Source organism: Rhincodon typus, unplaced genomic scaffold (genome assembly GCF_021869965.1).
Source record: "Rhincodon typus isolate 14 unplaced genomic scaffold, sRhiTyp1.1 hic_rhity00002343, whole genome shotgun sequence".
NCBI lineage: Eukaryota > Metazoa > Chordata > Chondrichthyes > Orectolobiformes > Rhincodontidae > Rhincodon > Rhincodon typus.
The window spans coordinates 2,732-25,000 of record NW_025967981.1 but is presented as its reverse complement, the minus strand read 5'-3'; the positions used below and the strand labels follow the sequence as shown (position 1 = coordinate 25,000).

At 41.5% G+C, this 22,269-nt stretch overlaps 1 protein-coding gene across 1 annotated transcript; it reads left to right on the top strand.

The window, feature by feature from the left end:
* Positions 1-334: 334 nt before the first annotated feature.
* On the top strand, positions 335-21,771 carry LOC109910451 (E3 ubiquitin-protein ligase Jade-2; the record flags this gene model as incomplete). The annotated part of the gene is made up of 3 exons (XM_048593118.1): positions 335-451; positions 2,584-3,102; positions 21,654-21,771. Coding segments are annotated over 3 exons (754 nt in total), but the record flags the coding sequence as incomplete, so codon positions are not given.
* Between the last annotated feature and the right edge of the window lie 498 nt (positions 21,772-22,269).

Sequence of the window (22,269 nt, the reverse complement as noted above, 5' to 3'; positions counted from 1 at the left end):
AACTTGAGTTACAATTCTGGTTGATAAACAGTGTAAAATAGAAAATAAGTTCTATAATAAGTGTACAAAACATCACTGTATAAGGCCACAAATTGGGACTACTGAAGTCTGTGTCCAGTTCACAGCATCACCCTGAATCAGATGTCTTATAGTGACTGAATCAAATGTGTTATAGCGACCAATCACGTGATATGGGCAGATCCTGAGGAAAGATTTCTGCTGTTATGGTAACGAGACAGGTCCTAAGCCTATAAATACAAAAAAGGCAAGAAAAGATGCCCACAAATATTGCAAGCTCTCTCTCATTAAGTTTTACTGTTTCAATTTTTTTTAGGTAAGTATAGGTTGCCCTGAGAAGATGGAACCCATTACAAAGGTGTCACACATTCCTGCTAGCAGATGGGCTCTGTCTTGTAGCCTTTGCAATGAGCGGACTGGGACATGTATTCAGGTCAGTATGAATATATTTGTCTATTTTCAGTATTGTTTTCCAACTACAATGTGAGTGTAATACCATTTGTTCTAGTAGGAGTTTAAGAGGTGATTAAAGTGCCATGTTAAACCTTGTCTGATAATTAACTCGCTGCTTCTTTGTCTGAACCTTTGTTTTGGCTGATCGTAGACAGAGAATTTACATCTGTGTGGAAACTTGGAATGTAATTGTCTTGGATTCTCCTAGTGGTGACAGTTTATTAAGGCTTTGAATGGCTGACTCATACAAACAATGCTCCAAATTAGATCTGCCTTCCCAGCCTAATCTGTGCTAAATTAGCTGATCTTAACAACAAGCAACAGTAAGAGGTTTGCAGGTTGACACAGCACTCCAGATTGAGGAAGAAAATTCATCTCGATTTCCACTACTGATGTCTGCTGAACAATATTTTCCAAATGTGCATCTTTATAGACTGAAGACAGAATCAGGCTTGCAATGTGATGTCATCTGTGGGCAAACAGTCCCCAGTGATCACTGTCTAAGCTCATATGTTACAGATTGTCATTTACCCATAGACCACTGCTACTTGGAGAACTGTATCCCATTAGACTGCCAGGAGAAAGGAGAAAATTGACAGGGGAGAAATGGAGGGATAAAGGCATAGACATAACAAAGTGAGGGCCAATTTAAAACTTGCATGCAGTGTTATTACGGATATGTTTGAATGTTCTCACATTAAAGAAATTTCATGCTATTAAAGTTAATTGTAATAACTTTGGTTTTACTTTTACATGGAATTTGCAACCCAGAAACAGGTTTGGCCCAACAGATCTAGTCTAGTGTTTGTGCTCCTCATGTGCTTTGTGTTAACATTCACAAATTTACCAATTTCCCACCAGGACTGTTAATAGCTTCTGTTTATTTGAAGATCTGTTATAGGATTGCACAGCAGGTAGCTTTGTTACAGAAGTTCAGCAACTACTACAAGAGGAAAGCACAGCAACTTGCCCTCACACTACATACTGCAAGCTACGTAGACGATGGCTACTAGTCACATACGCTGTATCTTGGTGACTTAGCTTCTTAAAGTGATATAGCATCTCCCACCTTACATTGTCTGGCTCAATCAACAGAACTCGTCTATTACTCTCTCCCTCATTCATTCATCTAGCTTCCTTTTAAATAGATCTATAGTAATCACCTGAACCCCAATTATGTGGTCATAAATTTCACATTCTCATCTACCTTGGCACTGGCAATCCTGGGCTTTCTTACCAGAGTGAGCTATTCCTCAGGTTGGAACTGAAGTAAGGCTGTCGCTCTTCCACCAACAGAAGTGCAGCGGGGCAGGACTTAGTTACAATAGAAAGATGCAAATCCTCAGGATAATATTATTGGCCTATTTAGAATGGCTAGTTCTGTAGGATGCTTCAGAAGAATGGGATTACTTCAACTAAATGAAGTTTGCAATTCCTTAAATATTGGGAAAAGGCTTTTCCTATTTTTCAGAGTTTGAATATTAGCCAGCCAGCTTTTCTCTTCTGCTCAAAGGGTGGTGAGGGGCCACAGTTATGTTGATTGATTAGCTTAATTTTGCAACTTGTTAGGGGATGTTATCCAAAGCTATAATTGATGGAACGTCAGACAAGCCGTGGAACCCCTCAGAAGCATTATGACAGAGGCATTTGAATGGATCGAAGACAAACAGTTTCTGATCAGATTCAAAAATCAGAATTGAAAACATATCCTTTGGATGAAGAAGCATTAAAAACAGATGGAACAGTTTTATGCCAATTGTTTGCAGCTACATTTGCCATTTGATTAAATTGGCAAGCTGTTAGTCTCAAACAGTTTACTTTTAATATCTTCAAATGTTAGTACCAAAGGGTGAAATAGTTAAGTGTGTAAATCCCAGAAAGACTGATTTTTGTTTCCATTATAGTCTGTGGTTTGAAGTTTTAAACCATACTTAACACCACACGCCCCATGTTGAAGCTGTACTGTCATCATCAGAAAATGGGGTCACCTTGGAGGTAAAATCGAAAACCATAAACAGAATAAAATGCTGCAGGCTTCGATGTTCCCTTTGAAGTATTCTTAATAAGAGTATCATTATACTGATGAGTATTTACTTTTATTCCTCATTCTAGTGCTCAATGGCTTCCTGTATAACAGCATTCCATGTGACATGTGCATTTGACCATAATTTGGAAATGAGGACTATTCTTGCAGAGAATGATGAAGTCAAGTTTAAGTCCTATTGCCTGGATCACAGCAGCACTATCACCAATTCCTGCAGCAAACGGGACGAAGCCATGAGCAAATTGAATGAGGCACGGCAGCTCTCTGCGACCACTGAAGGGATGGTGGAGGTGAATCAGAGCGAGTGTGACCTGGAGAAAGCAAGCCTGAGGAAACAGAAGCTGCAACAACTTGAGGAGGAGTTCTATGAACTAGTAAATCCCTCCGATGTGGCCCAGCAGCTGCAGATGTCTGATGTCCTGGTGGATTTTTTCTATCAGTACTGGAGACTCAAGAGAAAGTCAAATTTCAACAAGCCGCTGCTGGCTCCAAAAACTGATGAAGTGGACAATCTCGCCCAGCAAGAACAGGACATCTTATACCGGCGACTGCGGCTCTTCACACATCTTCGACAAGATTTGGAGAGGGTGAGTGTGAGCTTTAAAGCTAATTACACCTCCTCCAGACTACTGTTGAATCAATGGTCACTTGGTTATGTTATTTTCTAATCCTTAACATTATTGTGTGGACATTTTTGTGCATTAAGGACATACAAAAGTACAATAGTTAGTACTGACTTCATCTGCAAATGTACAACAAATTGAACCTGTTCCAAAAATTGAATAGAAATTATTAATGAATATCAGTGATTTATTCTAATAGAGTGCCTTCATACTCATGGTTATGATATGCACAATCACATTAGTAAACTAGGGGGAAACGTAAGAGAGCTTTGGGCATACTAACATCTTTGTTCCCCATCCAGCTGTGGTTGAAAACTGGTGTATGTGGAATTGGTGAAATGATCCATTTTCTCTGTCATTTTCACATTAACCTGATAAAACAGTCTCTGGCGCCTCAAAAAAGATTGTCTAGTTTCTGCTTCCCATGGCCATCTGAAAATAATAGTCCTTTATACATTGGGAGTTACCTCAACTATTTGATATTAAACATACATTTTCCTAACGAAATTGTGAATAGTGAATTACAAACGTTCAAGAAACATTGCCTGTTTCCAGTGAGCACCTTCATCGCCTTTTTTTAAAAGTTAATTTGGTTCAGTTGGCAACAGGCAAGCAACAATGAAACAGGACTATAATCTGTAAGTATCGGCAGACACTTGCAACTATGTGTTAGTCCCACTCCCACTGAGTGGGTTAAAATTTGACTGAATCTGTCTTTATCACTGTGGCACTACACACAGGTAGACTCTCTAGGCCTTTCTTTGTTTATCCTTTTACAATTTGATTTTTGTTTTGTTGTCCTTATCTTTGCTTGTAGAGCTTTTCTTCTGTTCATTCTCACTCACTGCCCTATCTGTAGATTACTCCTTTTTTTTAAACTTTGTCTCATCTAAGTTTCACAACTCCTGTCTCCTTCTGATTTTGTCTCTCTCCTATCCACAACTTTTCTTGTCAGTCAGGCGATTTCCTCCAAATTTTTCCATCACTGCTGTAAGTTTGTTAGAACTGTATCAGAAAACCCATTTACACAAATCAGAGAGACTTTCAATATGCTTCTAGCAAAGCTGCAGCAGCTTAACAGGATAAATGCAGAGAAAATTATTTGTTTGTGGTTGGCTATATGAGATTGCAAAGCCATATCTACCTAATTGAAGAGTATCTTGTGTAAAAATTGTTTTATGTTAAGTGTTAGTGAACAAACACTAAAGAGGTGAGGGTGGGAATAATAATTCACTGATACATTGATTCTTTGACAGAAAGTTGAGTTTACAGGCTGCCTGTGGAATTTATGTTCTCACCTGCTTTTAGTCTGTTGCCCAGTTACCGCTCTCGGCAGCAGTTATTGGCTCAGCACAAAGAGGAAAAGAGTCAAATCTGTATCAGCTAACCACTAACTTTATTAGTTTAGTGAAAGTAGACATACAATTCACACTGTTTTGTTAAAAAAAGGTTAACAGCAGGCATGCAATCCATCCAAGACTGAAATCTATGTGCACACACTCTTAGGTTTCTCTGACACTCTCTGAACAGTCAAAGGATTTAAAAGCTAATAGCCAAGAATAACAGCTCCCACTGGCCAGGCAATCTCCAAGATCCTCGATGTAATCTCCATGCTACCAAGCATGAAGGTTGTTCTCTGGAGTTTTTGCTGCTGGCACCCTTGAAATCCAAAACTGTGATGTCTTCTCTTTGGCGAGCCTGTGTCTTTTTATTATAGGCTTGTTCCAAGGCCACTGTTAGGATTACCTCAATACTCTTCCACCAAATAAGGATTTGCACCTATGTCATTCCTCTGAGCTGAGCCAGTTCAAGCCAGCCCAAGTCAGTGGCTGGGGGCTCAGGTAACTTCAGTTCACAAGGTGCTGTTTTTATTTGTGAGCAGCGCTGGGCTGACAAGTCCATTGGGTAATGTTTGCTGTTTGAAAGAGTTTGTACTCCCAGCTCTTAAATTCTATCTGCGTTTCTGTTTCTTGATTCATTTTCTTGCCTGGTTTCCAGATTCGGGAGAGTTAGACTTGCACAATGGCAGGAAGAGTTAACCTTTGCTTCATAGCACAAGTGAATCTGCTTTGCCAATCATTTGTAAATTTCTGACTTTGGACTATTTTTAATATCAATATTCAAGAACACTCAGTTCAAAATGTCACTGAGCCACATAGACCAAAAAATGATACTTGTTCAATCCCTGATGCTTGTCAAGTGTAATTTGATTTAAGCTTGGGTAAGAGTGGAAGCATTACAGTCATAACCAGTGTCCCTGACAAAGTGTTCCAAAAAATCATAAGGGTACCCTGCTTTCAAGTGTACACATGTGGGCAGTGAATGAAAGACAGGTTCTGTCTCAGTTGCATTGCCCCATAATGTTGACAAAGGATCTTCACTTGACAAAATATCAGAGAGCTTCCAGAACCTCTGAATGTGCAGCCTAATTTAGGTCAGTAACTTCAGAACGAAAGAGGTAAGAAGAGAAAGTTGTAGGCTGACTAAATGGAAGGGAATATGGAGTGAACAGAAATATAGACATTGTCTCAGTGATCAATGTCTGTTAAACTAATCCCCATTGACCTTTTGCAGATTTTATTGTTCTTTTTGCCCTCCCTTTCTCCAAGAATCTTAGCGGGACCTAACATTTTAGCTTCTTTATTCCTGATGTCTTGAACAATAGACAGCTTGTTAACTAAGAAACAATCACATAATCATCAAACCCTTTCTTTCAAAGACACCACATCCTGTACAGTTATCATGCGTCAATAACTCATAAGAATGCTACAGAAATCTCACCAGCAGTGGCTCCATCACATCCTTCAGGTTTATTGGAAAGACCGGCAAATGCTAAGGTGCATCTTGAAGTCAACTCTGAGTATTCAAGTAAAAGTCCCGCACGTCCTTTTCGATGGACTGGACATTGTGTCCGTGTGGTTGAAAATTATCCCCATCAGGTTCTTTCCATTCAACTTTTAAACGGCCATGGCAGGATAAAGTCCCTGAACCTCTCCTTAAAGTGCTGAGCATTGACGTTAATAATTGGGAAATGCTTGCCACCATTCATTCACAAAGGTAACAATTGTCCATCAAGCTTTATCACTGTTTTTGAATTCGCATCTTAATGTTGAGGCACATCAATGAACGAGGAAGGAAGAAAGGAAAGGAAGCCATTCTTGCCCTCTGCATCCCCTATCTCATGGGATCTTTGTGCCCCCATGTTCCTAAAGATCGACGAGTCGAAAATTAGACTGATCAGTCATGTGGAGACCTACGATATATCCCAAGGACCACATAGTCCTTAAATTGAGGAACCAGCCAACGACAAATCCTGCCAGCTGGCCATTTGATTATTACCGTCTATCACAACTGTGAGTGACCCCCACCCCCTGCCATCCAGTTGTTTTTGATTTTGCTTGTTGGACTTAAGATGAGGGGGACAAACTTTACATGGCGTCGTGGTCTTACCACGTTCCAAATTAAGAGTTTACACTATGGGACATCTGAGCACCTCATTGCCCACTGCGAGTATATATCATTAAATCAGAAAAACAATGTAGGGAACTGATGGTATAGTGGTAATGTCACTGTACTAGTAATCCAGGTGCCTAGGCTAATCTGGGGCAGTGGGTTAAAATCCCACTGCATCAGCTGATGGAATTTAAATTCAACTCACTCAGTTGATTAGTTCAAAAAATCTGGATGCTGGCTTATGTGCTACTCCAGACTCATGGCAACGCATTGAAATCTTCTCTGAGGCCCCAGTGGTCGGTCCACTAGCGGCCTCTGAAATTTCAGGTTAAAATTAATTGTGAATTTAACGCTGTAGATTGAGCCTCAAACATAAACGTATGAGTACTTGACTGGTAGGCAACCAACTGCAGTACCTAGAAGTGGGAGGCAATTCGTGGGACTGCATTTTGCCTTCATACGTGGGCACGTGTTTGAAACTGAACCAGCCTTGCTGCTCCACGGACAGTATAGTTCTATCTGAAATGAGTTGCACAGTCTGGAGCCTGTTCTCAAAAGGCATCACCAGCAATTCACTGTTGAGGTTAATTTGGCAACACACTGCAAGGTGTGATGAGGATTCCTTGTGTGGGCACAAAACCGTTTTTCTGTAGCTAAAGCTATGCTTGTTACTACAGTAACAACTTACTTCTTCCTTGTTCTTGCCTGTGAGTCTTATTATGTTGTTGATATCAATAATGTGATCTTTGTTGTACCATTGTCTTAGCTGCATGTATTTATATACCTGAGACAAAGGTACAAAAAGGCTAAGTTAAGATATCAACAACATAGTAAGACACTCGGGAAATTTATGAACTAGAAATCTATCTAATTTCCATGCTAAGACTCAACCAATAGCCTGCTCTCATGTTGCATAACTCTGTGTCCCTTTTATCAAGTCTTTTTCTTGTGTCCTAGTTCCTGATATGTGCAAGACAAAATAAGCTTTTACTTCTTGTCTCATTCTAACAAAACCTAATATTTATATTCTGCCTTTAATAAAATGCCTTAAGCTGCTCCACAGGAGTCTTGGAAGATAAAGTTAGACAGCAACCATAAGGTGATTTTGGGCCTTAAAGGAGGGAAAACAGGTATCGAATCATTGGTAGAATTCCAGAAATTTGGGTCTCGGAGATTGAGGACACAATCATCAGTCATGGAGCAGTTAGAATGTGTGATGCTCAAGAGGTCAGAATTAAATGTGTAGATAAGCTGGAGGGTTGTTGGGCTGGAGATTCAAGATAGAGAAGATAGAAGTCATGAAGGATTTGTAAACAAGAATGTGAATTTTTAAAATCAAGTTTGCAAGAACAAGTGTGATTGGTGATTAGGTCTTGGTGTGAGTTAGGACACTGACTGCAAAGTTTTCGATGACGTCAAGTTTACAGAGAATGTGCAATATTAAATAAAAACTGAAAAAACTGCAGGTGCTATAAGTCAGAGACAAAAATAGAAATTGCTGGAAAAGCTCAGCCCGAAATGTTAGCTCTGATTTCTTTCCATGGATGCTGCCAGACTTGCTGAGCTTTTCCAGCAATTTCTATTTTTGTCACAGAATGTGCAAGACCAGACACAATCGCTTTGGGATAGTCAAGTCTAAAGAAGTAATAAATGCATCAGTTGGAGTTTCAGCAATAGAAATAGGTGATATTAGCGATGGTGGTCTAAAGCTCATTTCAAATATGACACCAAGGTCGCAAACAGGAGAAAATAACTTCACATTTTCCCGACGATTAGTTGTGGGAGATTCCTGTTCATCCAGTACTGGATGTTGGAGAAGCAGTCTGGAAATTTAGCGTGACTGGAGGAATCAAAAGTGGTGAGAATGAGGTAGAGTTGAGTGTTGCCAGTGTCCATGTGAAAATTAGTGCTTTGTTTCCAGTTCATGTCACTGAAAGACGACATATAGATAAGAAATAAGGGGGAGAAACTTGGGAGCACCAGGAGCAAAATGAGAAGCCATGCAAGTGATGCTCTTGCTATAGTGAGGTGGGTAACAGTGAAAGCAGGTGAGTGTGGTCTCACCCAGTGAACCGATTGTGGAGAGATGTTGAATGAGTGTGGTCAGGTCAGTGGTTTCAGAGCTTGCAAACTGGACAAGATGGGCTAAGAATCTCTCAAAAGGCTAGAAACCTTTGTCACAATCACATAAGATGTCATTGATAAGCAGAATAGATGAACTTTGTATCTGTTGTTTGTGTGACAAGATCCTATTTCTTATCACATAAAATAAATTTACGCAAACCATCATTTTAAAAGAATGTTGATTTGAGATGAATTCCCAATGCTACAGCTCAACTCTTCAGCTACTTCTGCTGCCAGTGGGGCTTAGCTTTGAGTGCAGCTTTGCCTAATTCCCGGTGTAAAATGCTGAGGAAATTCTGTGTCAGTTTTCGAACAAAAGTAAAACTAGTTATACTCAGCAAGCAAAACACGCTAAGCATGGGCTGAGTGCTTAATGGCTTTTGTGAGAAACTGGTTTATTCCTGAGCAGTGACATCCCTTACCTTGGTGAATACTGGATGCAGAGTAATATGTAAGTAGTCGTTTGGTCATACAGAATTTAAGTGCTGCTGGAAAAAAGGACACATTTTGTCTTGCACTCACCCGGACAATTTGAAATACCAATACAAAGGGAAAACTGACATCTATGCTCTGTGGGAAAGGAGTTGTAATGAAGGGTCTAGGCCCGAAACGTCAGCCTCTCTGCTCCTATGATGCTGCTTGGCCTGCTGTGTTCATCCAGCCCTGCACCTTGTTGTCAAGGAGTTGTAATTGTTTGGTAAGTGCACCCTAATCCAAAAGGGCATTGACAAGTCAGTGGAGTGGATGTATGGCTGGCGGATGAGGTTAAAGTTTGAGGTAATGCACGTTGGTAGCAAGATTATTGGAAGACAGTATAAAATAGAGGATACAATTCTAAAGGGACTGCAGAAGCAGAGGGAACTTCGTGTATGGGTGCACAGATCATTGAGGTTGGCCGGCCAGGTGGAGAAACCAGTTAATAAATCATACAGTGTCCTCAGCTTTGTTAATAGGAGTATAGAATCCAAGAGTAAGGAGGTGATATTTTACTTGTGTAAGACACTTGTTAGACCTCAGCTGGAGTATTATGTATTGGAGTTGTGGGTGCCACGTTGGATGAAGGATATGAATGTATTGGAGAGAGTGCAGAGGAAATTTACATGAATGGTTCCAGGAAAGAGAAACTTCATTTATGAGAATAGATTGTGAAGGAGCGGGGACTCTCCTCCTCAGAGAGAGGAAGGCTGAGAGGAGATTCGATAGAGGTTTTCAAAATCATGAGTGGGCTGGGCATTAGATTGAGAGAAGCAGCTCCTGTTTTTTAACAGCTTCAACCGTGGTTAACAGAAGAAATTGGGAGCATATTAGAAGGTGAAGGCCTATAAAGTTGCCAAGAAAGAATTAAGACTGAGAATTGGGAGGAGTTTAGAATTCTGCAAAAGAAAGCCAAGGAAAAGAGTTACAAAGAGAAAATGAGAGTAAAAGGTGAGAAATACATAACCCAACTGTTAAAGCTGCATGCAGTACATACAAATGAAAAGGTTAGCTAAAATAATTCATGCAGCATCAGGGAAACTTATAATGGGGAATAATGAAATGGCAGCAAAACTGATAAATACTTTACTCTTAGTTCTGAGGAAGGGTCACCGGACCCGAAACGTTAACTCTGTTTTTTCCTTCACGGATGCTGCCAGACCTGTTGAGCTTTTCCAGAAACTTTGTTTTTGTTCCTGATAAATACTTTATCTGTTTTCATGGAGGAACTATTAAACAAAAACAGTAGAGAATCTAAGAACCATTATAACCAAGAAACTACAACATATTAACATTAGTTAAAACAGCTAAGGAAATTAATGGGATTTGAAGTGCATAACTCCCTTAGACCTGATGATCTATATCCCAGATTGTTGATGTGGCTGTAGAGATAATAGATGATAGTCATCTTTCAAAATGCTTTAGCCACGTGGAATCCAGTGAATTCTGAAATATTCTGGAGTTCTGAAATGTTGGGCCTTATTTCAATAGGATTGGAGTGTAAGAGAAGGGAAGTCACACTGCAGCTGTACAGTATGCTGGCCAGACCATGTCTCGGGTACTGTGAGCAGTTTTGGTCCCCATATTTAAGGAAAGATATCATTTCATTGGAGGCAGGTCAGAGAAGGTTCACTAGGCTGATTTCTGGTATGGAGCATTTGTCTTATGAGCAAAGGTTAAGCATGGTGGGACTCCATTTGCTGGAATCTAGAAGAAGGAAAGGTGATCTCATTGAAACATGTAGGATTCTTAAGGGGGTTGACAGGGTAAATGCTGAGAGGATGTTTCCCGGCATGGGAGAGTCTAGGACTGGTGATCATGGCCTCAGAATAAAGGGCCACCAATTCAAGACTGAGATGTGGAGGCAGTGCCTAAGAGTCAGTACCGGACCAAGTTAAAGGCCTAAACCAGCCAAAAAGACTCCCGTTGCCTGTGGCAAGGCCTAAACAACATAATGAGATACAAAACAAACAAGAGCAAGATAGTGGACAAAGACACAACCCTCCCCGATGCTCTCAATGCCTTCTATGCTCAGCTGAAGCAGAATACCAGCGGTGCGGTGTCACCTGCTCTGACAGCCCTGGACGCATCTGTTCCCTCAGTCACCGCTGCAGATGTCAGATCAGTCCTCCTGGGAGTCAACCCATGGAAACCGATGGGCCTGGAAGGGGTTCCCAGCCCTGTGCTTCGATCCTGTGTGGACCAGCTGGCATAGGTATTCACTGATATCTTTACCTCTCCCTCCAAGCTGAAGTTCCTATCTGCTTCCAAAAGACTACCATCATCCCCAGAGCCAAGAAAAAAACATGCAGTGTGCCTTAAAGACTACCAACCAGTGGCTCTGACCTCCATAAGCATGAAGTGCTTCGAGACACTGCTCATGGTCCATATCAACTCCAGCCTCCCACCCTGCTTCGATCCCCTGCAGTTTGCCTACTGACATAACAGGTCCACAGTAGACGCCATTTCCGTACCCTGTACTCAGCCCTGGAACACCTGAACAACAAGGACACTTACATCAGAATCCTGCCAATCAACTACAGATCTGCCTTCAACACCATTATCCCTTCCAGATTGATCTCAAAACTCTGCGATGTAGGTCTCAGATTCTCAGATCCTCAGCTTCCTGACCCATAGATCGCAATCAGTGAAGATAGACAACTGCACCTCCTCCACCATAACCGTCAACACTGGAGCAACCCCCCCCCCCCCCCCCCCCCCTCCCAAGGGTGCGTTCTCGGCCCCCTACTGTACTCCTTGTCCACACACGACTGTGTCATCAAATTCCAAACGAATGCCATCTACAAGTTTGCTGATGACACCACTGTGGTAGGACGGATATCAAACAATGATGAGTCAGAATATAGAAAGGAGATGGAGGGCTTGGAGACATGGTGCAATGAGAACAACCTCTCTCTCAATGTCGGTAAAACTGAAGAACTGATCATTGACTTGAGAAAGAAATGAGGAGACCATGCCCCCAACTACATCAGTGGAGCAGAGATTGAGAGGGTTGAGAGCATTAAGTTCCCCGGACATTTGATAACCAACAACCTGTCGTGGACTTCCAACGTAGATGTGACAGTCAAGAAGGCACAGCAACACCTCTTCTTCCTCAGGTGGCTCAGGAAATTTGGCATGTCCATAAGGTCCCTCACCAACTTTTACAGATGCACCATTGAAAGCATACTGCCCGTGTGCATAATAGCCTGGTATGGCAACTGCTCTGCCCAGGACCATAAGAAACCACAGAAGGTGGTGTGCACAGCCCAGACCATCACGGAAGCCCATCTTTCATCAACGAATGCCATTTATACCTCTTGTTGCCGGATGCCAACATCATCAAGGACTCATCCCACCCTGGTAATGCTCTCCTACAACTTGCTCCGTCAGGCAGAAGGTACAGAAGCTTGAACACACGCACCAGCAGGTTCAAAAACAGCTTCTTCCCTGCTGTTATTAGGCTGATGAATGGATCTCTCTAACTTCAAATAATGTTGATCGTGTTAATATTGTTATTGCTTCGCGCATGTCCTGTGCAGTGTAACCTGCTTGCCTCTCTCTGTCCAAGGTTTTTATCACCTTATGATCTGTATGTCCTTGCTTACTATGATCTGCCTGTACTGCTCGCAAATAAAGCTCTTCGCTGTACATGGTGGTACACATGACAAATAAATCAAGTCATCATCATCAGATTGAATTTATTTTGTTTGGAGGGTTGAGTCTTTGAGCTGCTTGCCACAGAGGGCTTTGCGGGTAGAGTTCTTGTGTATATTTAAGACTAAGATAAATAGATTCTTGATCAGGAAGGGAATCGATGGTTACAAGGAAAGGGGAAAAAAGTGAACATTAGGAATATCGGATCAGCCATGATCCTGTTGAAGGGTGGAGCAGGCTCGATTAGCCAAATGGCCAATTCCTGTTCCGATCTCTTATGGTGTTATTTCACCTACTCCCTCCAGTTTCTCTGCAGTCACTTCCTGTAAAGTCTTGGATACAGCCCATCAGGTCCTAGCAATTTGTCTGCCTTTAGTCCTATTAAATTGTCAAATACTTTGTCCTCCATAACAGAAACTGTAACAAGCTCATTCTGCCCATGAACACCTTGCTTCTCTGATATCTTTGAGTGTTAATAGCATTTTCCACTTTGATACAAAATTTTGATTTAAATTATTTGCCATTTCCCTGTTTCTTGCTGTAAGTTCCTTGCCTGAATCATCCAAGGGTCCCACACTTAGTTTAGCGACTTTTTTCTATGAACCCGTAGAAGCTCTTGCTGTTTCGTTTTAGATTTTTTTGCTAATTTATTTTCATTATCAATTTTCTACCTCTTATTAGCTTTTCAATTACCCACAGCCTGTTCCTAAAAAGATTCCGAATCCTCTGACTTATCCACTAGCTTTCACTACTTTATATGCCTACGTTTTTGATTGGATACTCTCCTTGATCACCTTTGTTAACCATGGGCCTTTCATCTTTCTCACAGTGCCCTTTTTGACGAAAATAAACTTTTGCTGACCTTTATGAAGTATCTGCTTAATTATCTTCCATTGCTCATCCGCTGAGTTTCCCATTACTCTATTTCCCCACTTTAGATAACTCTTTCTTCACAGCTCTCAAACTGAATTTGAAATTCTACTATGTTGTGATTGTTACTTCCTCGAGATCTTTAATCCTACAACATTACAACTTAGGAGATCAAAATTCGTCTGTACCTGGGCAGGTTCTGCAACATAGGTAGACAAACAAGTGGCTGGAAGAACACAGCAGGCCAGGTAGCATCTGGAGGAAAGGAGCAGTCAACGTTTTAGATACTACCCTTCTTCAGGCCTGGGGAAGGGTCATCGGACCTGAACGTTAACTCTGATTTCTCTTCACAGATGCTGCCAGACCTGCTGAGCTTTACCAGCAAACTCTATTTTTGACAGAGTAGAACAGTTGGACAGACAAAGGAGTGGATAACGATCAGCCTGGGAGAATGAGTAGCTACTAATGGGGACTATTAGTGCTTAACAATGGGTTGTGTGCAAAAGCAGACCATGTGATAACAAAGTCAGAAGTCACACAACACCAGGTTAAAGTTCAACAGGTTTATTTGAAATCACAAGCTTTTGAGATATAGCCCAGTCGTCAGATGAAGGGCCACTTCACCTGACGAAGGGGCTATGCTCTGAAAGCTTGTGATTTCAAATAAACCTGAGGGACTATCACCTGGCATCGTGTGACTTCTGACTTTGTCCACCCCATTCCAACACCAGCACCTCTACAATGTTTGATAACATGGCCTGGTGTTTGGGGGTTGGGGTAAGGACATGAAAGAAGGTGCCTCAAGCCCTAAAATTTTTGTACTTGAAATTGAGTCCAGAAGGCTGTCGAGTTCCCAAGCGAAAAATGGTGCTGTTCTTCCAGCTTGCACTGAGCTTCACTGGAGCAATGCAGCAAGCCTGAGGCAGAGATGTTGTCCAGGGAACACGGTGGTGTGTTGAAGTGGCAGGCAATACCCTTGAATACTGAGTTCACAGTTTTGGTCACCCTGTAACTATGTCTCTATGTTAGCTGTCAAACCATATTTATTTATTTTTGTTTGTGGCATCGCCTCATCTATCCTGTCACAATGTGTGTGTTCAGATGAAGTGATTTAAGCTTTGACTTCTTGCCATTATTACTCTTTCTGGTTCTAATTTCTGCTGCACTCTTCTACGTATATTTTCTACCCCTTCCTGTCACTTGCGCCTCTACTCTGTCATTTCTTTATGAATTATTAAGCATCCCTTCAATTGAAATAATGCCCCCCCTCCTCCAAATAGTTAATTTAAAGCCCTATCTACAACCCTTGTAATACAATTCACCAGGACACTGGTCCCAGCATGATTGAAATGAAGCCCATCTCAGTGGAACAGCTCTCTCCTTCTCCAGTCAGTACTGGTGCCAGTCTCAATGAATTGGAACCCATTTTCCCCACTCCATTCTTTGCCCCATGCATTAGTCTCTTTGATTTTATTTACCCTACACCAGTTTGTGCGTGGCTCAGGAAATAATCCAGATATTGTTACTTTTGTGGTTCTGCTTTTAAAGTTAGTCCCAATTTGTTTGTATCTCTCAGCAGAATCTGTTTCCTAGTCCTATCTGTGTTGTTGGTACCTACATGGACCATAGTGATGTTTCTCTTTTCTCCCCCCAACTTGAATCATGCTCTGGACTATGGTGCTGCGGTCAGTTCATTCATTTTTCCTGTGGGATGTAGTAATAGGACTCTTAGAAAATAATGGTAGGATTGGGCAGAGTAAACACGGATTTATGAAAAGGAAATCATGTTTGACTAATCTGTTAGTCTTTTTTTTGAGGATTTAACTGGAAAAAGTAGATAAGGGGGATCCAGTGATTGTGCTACTTTTGGATTTTCATAACATTCCATAAAGTACCACAAAGAAGTTGGTTATAAAAACTAGACTACATGGGATGAGTGGTAATATGCTGGTATAGTTTGAGAAATGTTCAAAAGACAAAAGAGGACTAAATAGGTCACCTTTCGGGTTGGCATAATGTTGACATCTAGGATATTGTAACAATCTGTATTTGGGCCCCAGCTATTCACAATCTACATTAATGATCTGGATATGGAGAGTAAACGTAATATTTCTCAGTTTACAGGTGACACAAAACTAGGTGGGACTGTGAGTTGTGAGCAGGATGCAAAGCTGTTTCAAGGAGATTTCAAAAGGCTAAGTAAGCGGACAAAAATTGGGCAGATGGAATAGAGTGTGGAGAAATCTGAGTTTTTTTACCTTGGTAAGATATGGAGAAATACAGATACTTTCTTGAATGATGGGGGGCTGCGAAGAGTTGAACCTCAAAGGGACTTAGTCCTTGTTCGTGAGTCACTAAAAGTTAACAGGCAGGTACAATGAAGAATTAAGAAACCAAGTGATATATTGGCCCATAATTCAAGAGGATTTCAGTAAAGGAGTAAAGATTTCTTACCACAATTATGTAGAGCCTTGGTGAAATTACTCTTTGAGTATCATTTTTGATCTCTTTACCTATGGAAAAATATATTTGCCATCTAGAAAGTACAACAAAGGCTCACTTAACTAATTCCTGGGATGGATGGATGTACTGAGGGGAAAGATTAAATTGACTGTGTCTTTTTTTTTCACTCACGTGATGAAGGTGGCACCAGCTAGGCCTGCATTTGTTGCCCATCCCTAATTGCCCACAGGACAGTTAAGAGCCAACCACATTGCTGTGGGTCTGGAGTCACATGTAGGCCAGATCCGGTAAGGATGGCAGTTTCCTTCCTTAAAGGCCATTAGTGAACCAGATGGATTTTTCCAACAATCGACAATGGATCCACGGTCATCAGTAGACTCTGAAATCCAGATTTTTATTGAATTCAAATTCCATCATCTGCTTTGCTGAGATTTGAACCCGGGTGGGGGGAGTACCCAGAACATTACTAGGTCTCTGGATTACCACTGGGCCATCACCTCCCCTGTTCTCCCCAATATTCTTTTGGGGTTTAGGAGATGAAAGGTGACGTCATTCAAATACATAAAATTCTTAGTGTTTCCAGTAAAATCCCATCTGAAGAATGGATGTGGAAAGGATGTCTGGAACCAGGAGGCGTAGTGTCAAAATAAGGAATGTATTTAGGACTGAGATCAGAAGGAATTTCTTCACTCCCAGAGTAGCAAGTCTTTGGACTTCTCTGCTCCAGAGGCCTGTGGTGGCTCAAATCTTTTTAACACTGACTCATTAGATGTGGGCATTGCTGGCTGGGCCAGCATTTATTGCCACACCTAACAGCCCTTCAGAAGGTGATGGTGAGCTGCCTTCTTGAAACACTGCAATCCATTTGGTGTAGCTAAGTCCAGGATTTTGACCCTGGTCTGCACTTTTGGCCACAGTACTTACATAACTCGTTCAGTTCAGTTTCTGATCGTTCGAAACCTCCAGAATGTTGATCGTGCAGTATCTCGTGATGGTGGTGCCATTAAATATAAAGGAGCAATGGTTAGATTCTCTCTTGTTGCGCATGGAAATTTGGACATAGACTGCTTCGGTGTCTGAGCAGTCATGAGTAGTGTTGAACTAGCGAACATCCCCACTTCTGAAACAAAAAGAAAGTTGTTGGAAAAGCTCAGCAGGTCTGGCAGCATGTGTGAAGGATAAAAGAGTTAATGTTTTGGGTCCGGTGACCCTTCCTCAGAACTCCACCCCACCCCCCCCACTGCCGACAGACTGTGCCATGCCATTTTGCCTATCCATGCTAAAACAGTCTTCACTTACAGGATCCGTATCCCTCTATTCCTTTCCTATTCATGTATTTGTCCAGGTACTTCTTGAATGCTGCTATTGTGTTTGCTTCAATCACCACGTCTGGCACCACGTTGTGTGAAAAGCTTGCCTCGCACATCTCTTTTAAACTTCCCCATCCTTGCACCTCGAACCTGTGTCCCCGAGTAATTGACCCCTCCACCCTGGGAAAAAAACCTTATACTTTTCACGCTATCTATGCCGTTCACAATCTTTTAAACTTCTATTAGGTCGCCCCTCAACCTCCTGTGTTCCGGTGAAAACAAACCCAGTCTATCTAACCTTTCTTCTTAGCTAAAATAACCCATACCAGGCAACCTGCCAGTAAAGTTTTTCTGTACCGTCTCCAAAGCATCCTCATCCTTCTAGTAGTGTGCCGACCAGAGGGACACAATATTCTAAGTGTGGCCTAACTAAAGTTCTATAAAGCTGCAGCACAACTTGTCTATCCTTATATTCAATGTCCCTTACAACAAAGGCAAACATGCCAAAGGCCCTTCTTACTACCATATCATCTGCACTGCCACCTTCAGTGATCTGTGGGCCTGCACACCCAGATCCCTCTGCATATCAATACTCGTGACGGTTCTACCATTCATTGTATAATTTCCACCTGTACTTGACATTCCAAAATGCATCATCTCACATTTGTCTGCATTAAACTCCGTTTGCCAATTTCCTGCCCGTGCCTCCAGCTGATCTCTGGTGGTGATGCTATTTATCAAGAAAGCAGATTCTCCTGCCTAATGGGCATGTTGCAAGTAATTTTCACTTCAGGTGTGAATAGAAGATTGGCAATTGTGGCTAAAGTGTTCATTATTCCCCCAGCCAAACTCACCTTTGTATTGATCTCAATAGAACCAATATGAAGTGGAGTGTAGGACAACTCGATTGGCAGCCAAAGTGAAATGTACCTGTATTGTCTGCTTTGGTGCTTCCTTCTGGTTTACAGGGATCCAATATATTATTTGAGTGTCAACAATAAACCATTCCTGAATGCAACCTGATTGTATTAGAGATATTCCCTGACTAGTCCATGGCTTGCTCAAGCTCAGGAGCTGATGGAGGATATTGTATTCAAGCATGACAGTATAAAACATCTTGACTTTTTCTCATTGAAGTAGGAGAAAGTACATTACATTGAATGTATAATTCATTTTACTTGGTCAATATGACTGATCTTTAGTTATTACTGATGCCATTTCTTTATTTTATGCATCAAGATGTCACAGAATTCCTCAAAATAGATCTTTTCCAATCAGCCTGTTCAGGGATGTTATTACACACCTCGAGTCAGTGGGACTTGAACCAGGGATAGGGACACTACCACTGTGGCACAAGAGGGCCCTTGTTTCTCAGGATGGTATCATGAGCACAATTATTTTCAGCTGTTTTATAAATGGCCTTACCTCTGTAATAAGCTGAAAAATAGGAATGATCACTAATGATTGCACAGAGCTCAATTCTATTTGCAATTCCTGAGATAATGAAGATGGAAAACTTAGGCAAGGTCAGCCACAGCTTGTGATGATAAGTAGCAAATAATATTCCTGTCACCCAAATGCCAGGCAGTGACCAGGGAGTCTGAGCACACTCTTTGGACATTCCATGGCATTATCATTACCAAATTCCTGACATCATATTCCTGGAGGTTACCATTAACCAAAAATCAAACTGGACCAACTACATGATATTTTGGCTGCCAGAGCAAATTGGAGGCTGGATGTTCTGCAGCGTGGTACTCATTTCCTGATTCACCAAAGGCAGCTTTCATCTATCAAGCACAAATTAGGAGTGCGATAAAATACTGTCCACATGCCTGGTTAAGTACAACTCCAAAAATATTTGTCATGCCGTCCAGGACAAAGCAGCCTGCCCATTTGATACGCACCGTTTGTTGCTCCATCATTGTTGCTGACTTGTGTCCCATCTAAAAGACACAAGTCATCAAAGCTTCTTCAGCAGCACCTTCCAAGCCCTCAGCCACCGAGAAGGACAAGATGGGTAGGTGTATGAGAACACCCCTGTCTGCAACTTCCCTTCCCAACTTACAGATTTTCTTCTGTTGGAAAGACCATATCATTCCTTCGTCACCACTGGCCAGTGTTGTGTACAACTCCCTATTCAGTAGCACTGTAGTTGTATTGATAGGGAGGCAGTGGCCTGGTGGTATTAACACTGGACTGTTAATCCAGAGATCCAAGTAATGTTCTGGAGACCTGGGTTCAAATCTCACTGTAGAAGATGGTAGAAATTGAATTCAATAAAAATCTGGAATTAAGAGTCTAATGATGACCATGAATCCATTGTTGATTGTCAGAAAAGCCCACCTGGTTCACTAATATCATTTAGGGAGGGGAACTGTTATCCTTACCTGGTCTGGCCTACATGTGACAAGGTGGTTGGTTCTTAACTGTCCTCTGGGTAGTTAGGGATGGGCAATAAATGATGCCCACGTTTTGTGAATGAATAATAACTGCAGCCCAACTGCAGTGAATCAAGAGGCGGCCCACTTCCACCTTCTCAAATGATGAGCAACAAGCTTTGACCTTGCCAGCCCTGCTCACACTCCTATGAATGAATAAAAACTCTCAAGCCAATCTGACTGGTAGTTCTGTTATATTTGGGACAAGTTGTTTGAAGGTCCTACTACATCTGTCATTTTGACAATTTGATGGGACATTAAGAGAATGTTACTGTTCATTTAATTTGTGGTATAGCTCATAAGACATAGGAGCAGAAATTAGGCCATTTGGCCTATTGAGTCTGCTCTGCCATTCAAACATGGCTTATAAGTTCCTCAACCTCTTCCTCCTGCTTTCTCCCCCTAACCCTTGATCCCCTTGATAATCAAGAGCCTACCTATCTCAGTCTTAAATGTACTCAATGACCTGGCCCCGACAGCCTTCTGTGGCAGTGAATTCCATAGATTCACCACTCTCTGGCTGAAGAAGTTTCTCCTTATCTCCATTCTAAAAGGTCTTCCTGTCACTCTAAGGCTGTGCCCTCGGGTCCTAGTCTCTCCTACCAATGGAAGCATCTTCCCAACATCCACGCTATCCAGGCCATTCAGTATTCTGTAAGTTACAATTAGATCCCCCCTCATCCTTCTAAACTCCAATGCGTATAGTCCCAGAGTCCTCAAACGTTCCTCATATGTTAAGCTTTTCATTCCTGAGACCATTCTCGTGAAGCTCCTCTGAACCCACTCCAGGGCCAGTAAATCCTTCCTGAGATTTGGGGCCTGAAACTGCACACAATACTCCAAATGTGGCCTGACCAGAGCCTTGTAAAGCCTCAGTAGTACATCCCTGCTTTTATATTCAAGTCCTCTCAAAATAAATGCCAACATTGCATTTGCCTTCCTGACTACTGACTCAACCTGCAAGTTTACCTTGAGAGAATCCTGGACTAGAACTCCCAAGTCTCTTTGCACTTCAGACTTCTGAATTTTCTCCCCATTTAGAAAATAGCCCATGCTTTTATTCTTCTTACCAAAGTGCATGACCTCACACTTTCCCACGTTTTACTCCATCTACCACTTCTTTGCCCAAATTGTTGATCTAGATGTTCCAGAAGTTGCCACTACATGCCCAAGATGGAGAAGCGTCATTCCTCCACTTAATGAATACAGAATTCATCAGCAAATGAGAATTGAAAAATAGACTCCCTTCCACCCAGCAGTTCTGTGAAACAAGAAAAAGTTCTGTTAATGAGGGCCATGATTGTAATGGTTATTTTAGAAGATCTCACTTTTCAATCCATTGATCTTGATTATGATAATTGTTTTCCCTATACCTGCCTGTATGAACGCTCCTATTCTAGCAACTGACACAGTAACAAATCTGTCACGTCAGTATCATGTATTTACTTAGGACATAAAATCAGACTGTAGGAGTTTTCATGTGATGTAACTGTCTGAACCATTTCAGAAAGATTCGCTGTATCACTCCGTGACCAGTTGTTCAATTTTGCAGGCCTTTTTGGCTTGGTGGCGGGATGGTTGGTGGTCTGTTGTTTGCTTATTCATGTGGAACCAAGTTGGCCATCCCATAGAAAGCTGATTATTGCACACTGTGAGTTGATTGTATCTTGATATGTTCCCATGTAAAGTATTCAAAAGGACAATAATGTTCTTGTTTTAACAGGTCAGGAATTTGTGCTACATGGTAACGCGGAGAGAGAAAATGAAACAATCGGTTTGTAGACTTCAGGAGGAAATATTCCACCATCAGACCAAACTGATCGAAGAAAATCTGCATCGAGGTAGGGCTTTGCTGAATTCAAGTACTTTTATTCTATATTAATCCTCATTTCTAGGTTGACAGCCTCTCCTTTGGCCTCAAATATTATGAAAATCTGTTTAGGACATGATAGGAAGAAAACAGCTGGTCATCATACAACCGGTCTGGTTTTGCTTTTCTATTTAATTAAATACTTTTGAAGTGTAATCACTGTTAATAATTAGGCAAACACAGCATCAAATTGCGTACTGCAAGGCTCCACAAATGGTTTTTCATCTTGCAATGATCAGGATACCTCGCAAGAATACAAATTCAGGAGGAAGACCAACATGTAAACTACATGTGAGTGCTAATTGTTTGGCAGTTGGGCATTGATTGTGGCATTGCCATGGAAAAAAATGTCTTTTCTCAGCTGCACTGAAAATAATTTTTCTTGTGCATTGTGTCCCTGACATTTTTTTCTACCATTTTGACCAAAACTGAGATTAAAACATTGAAATCCAAATGGGAGTATCAAACT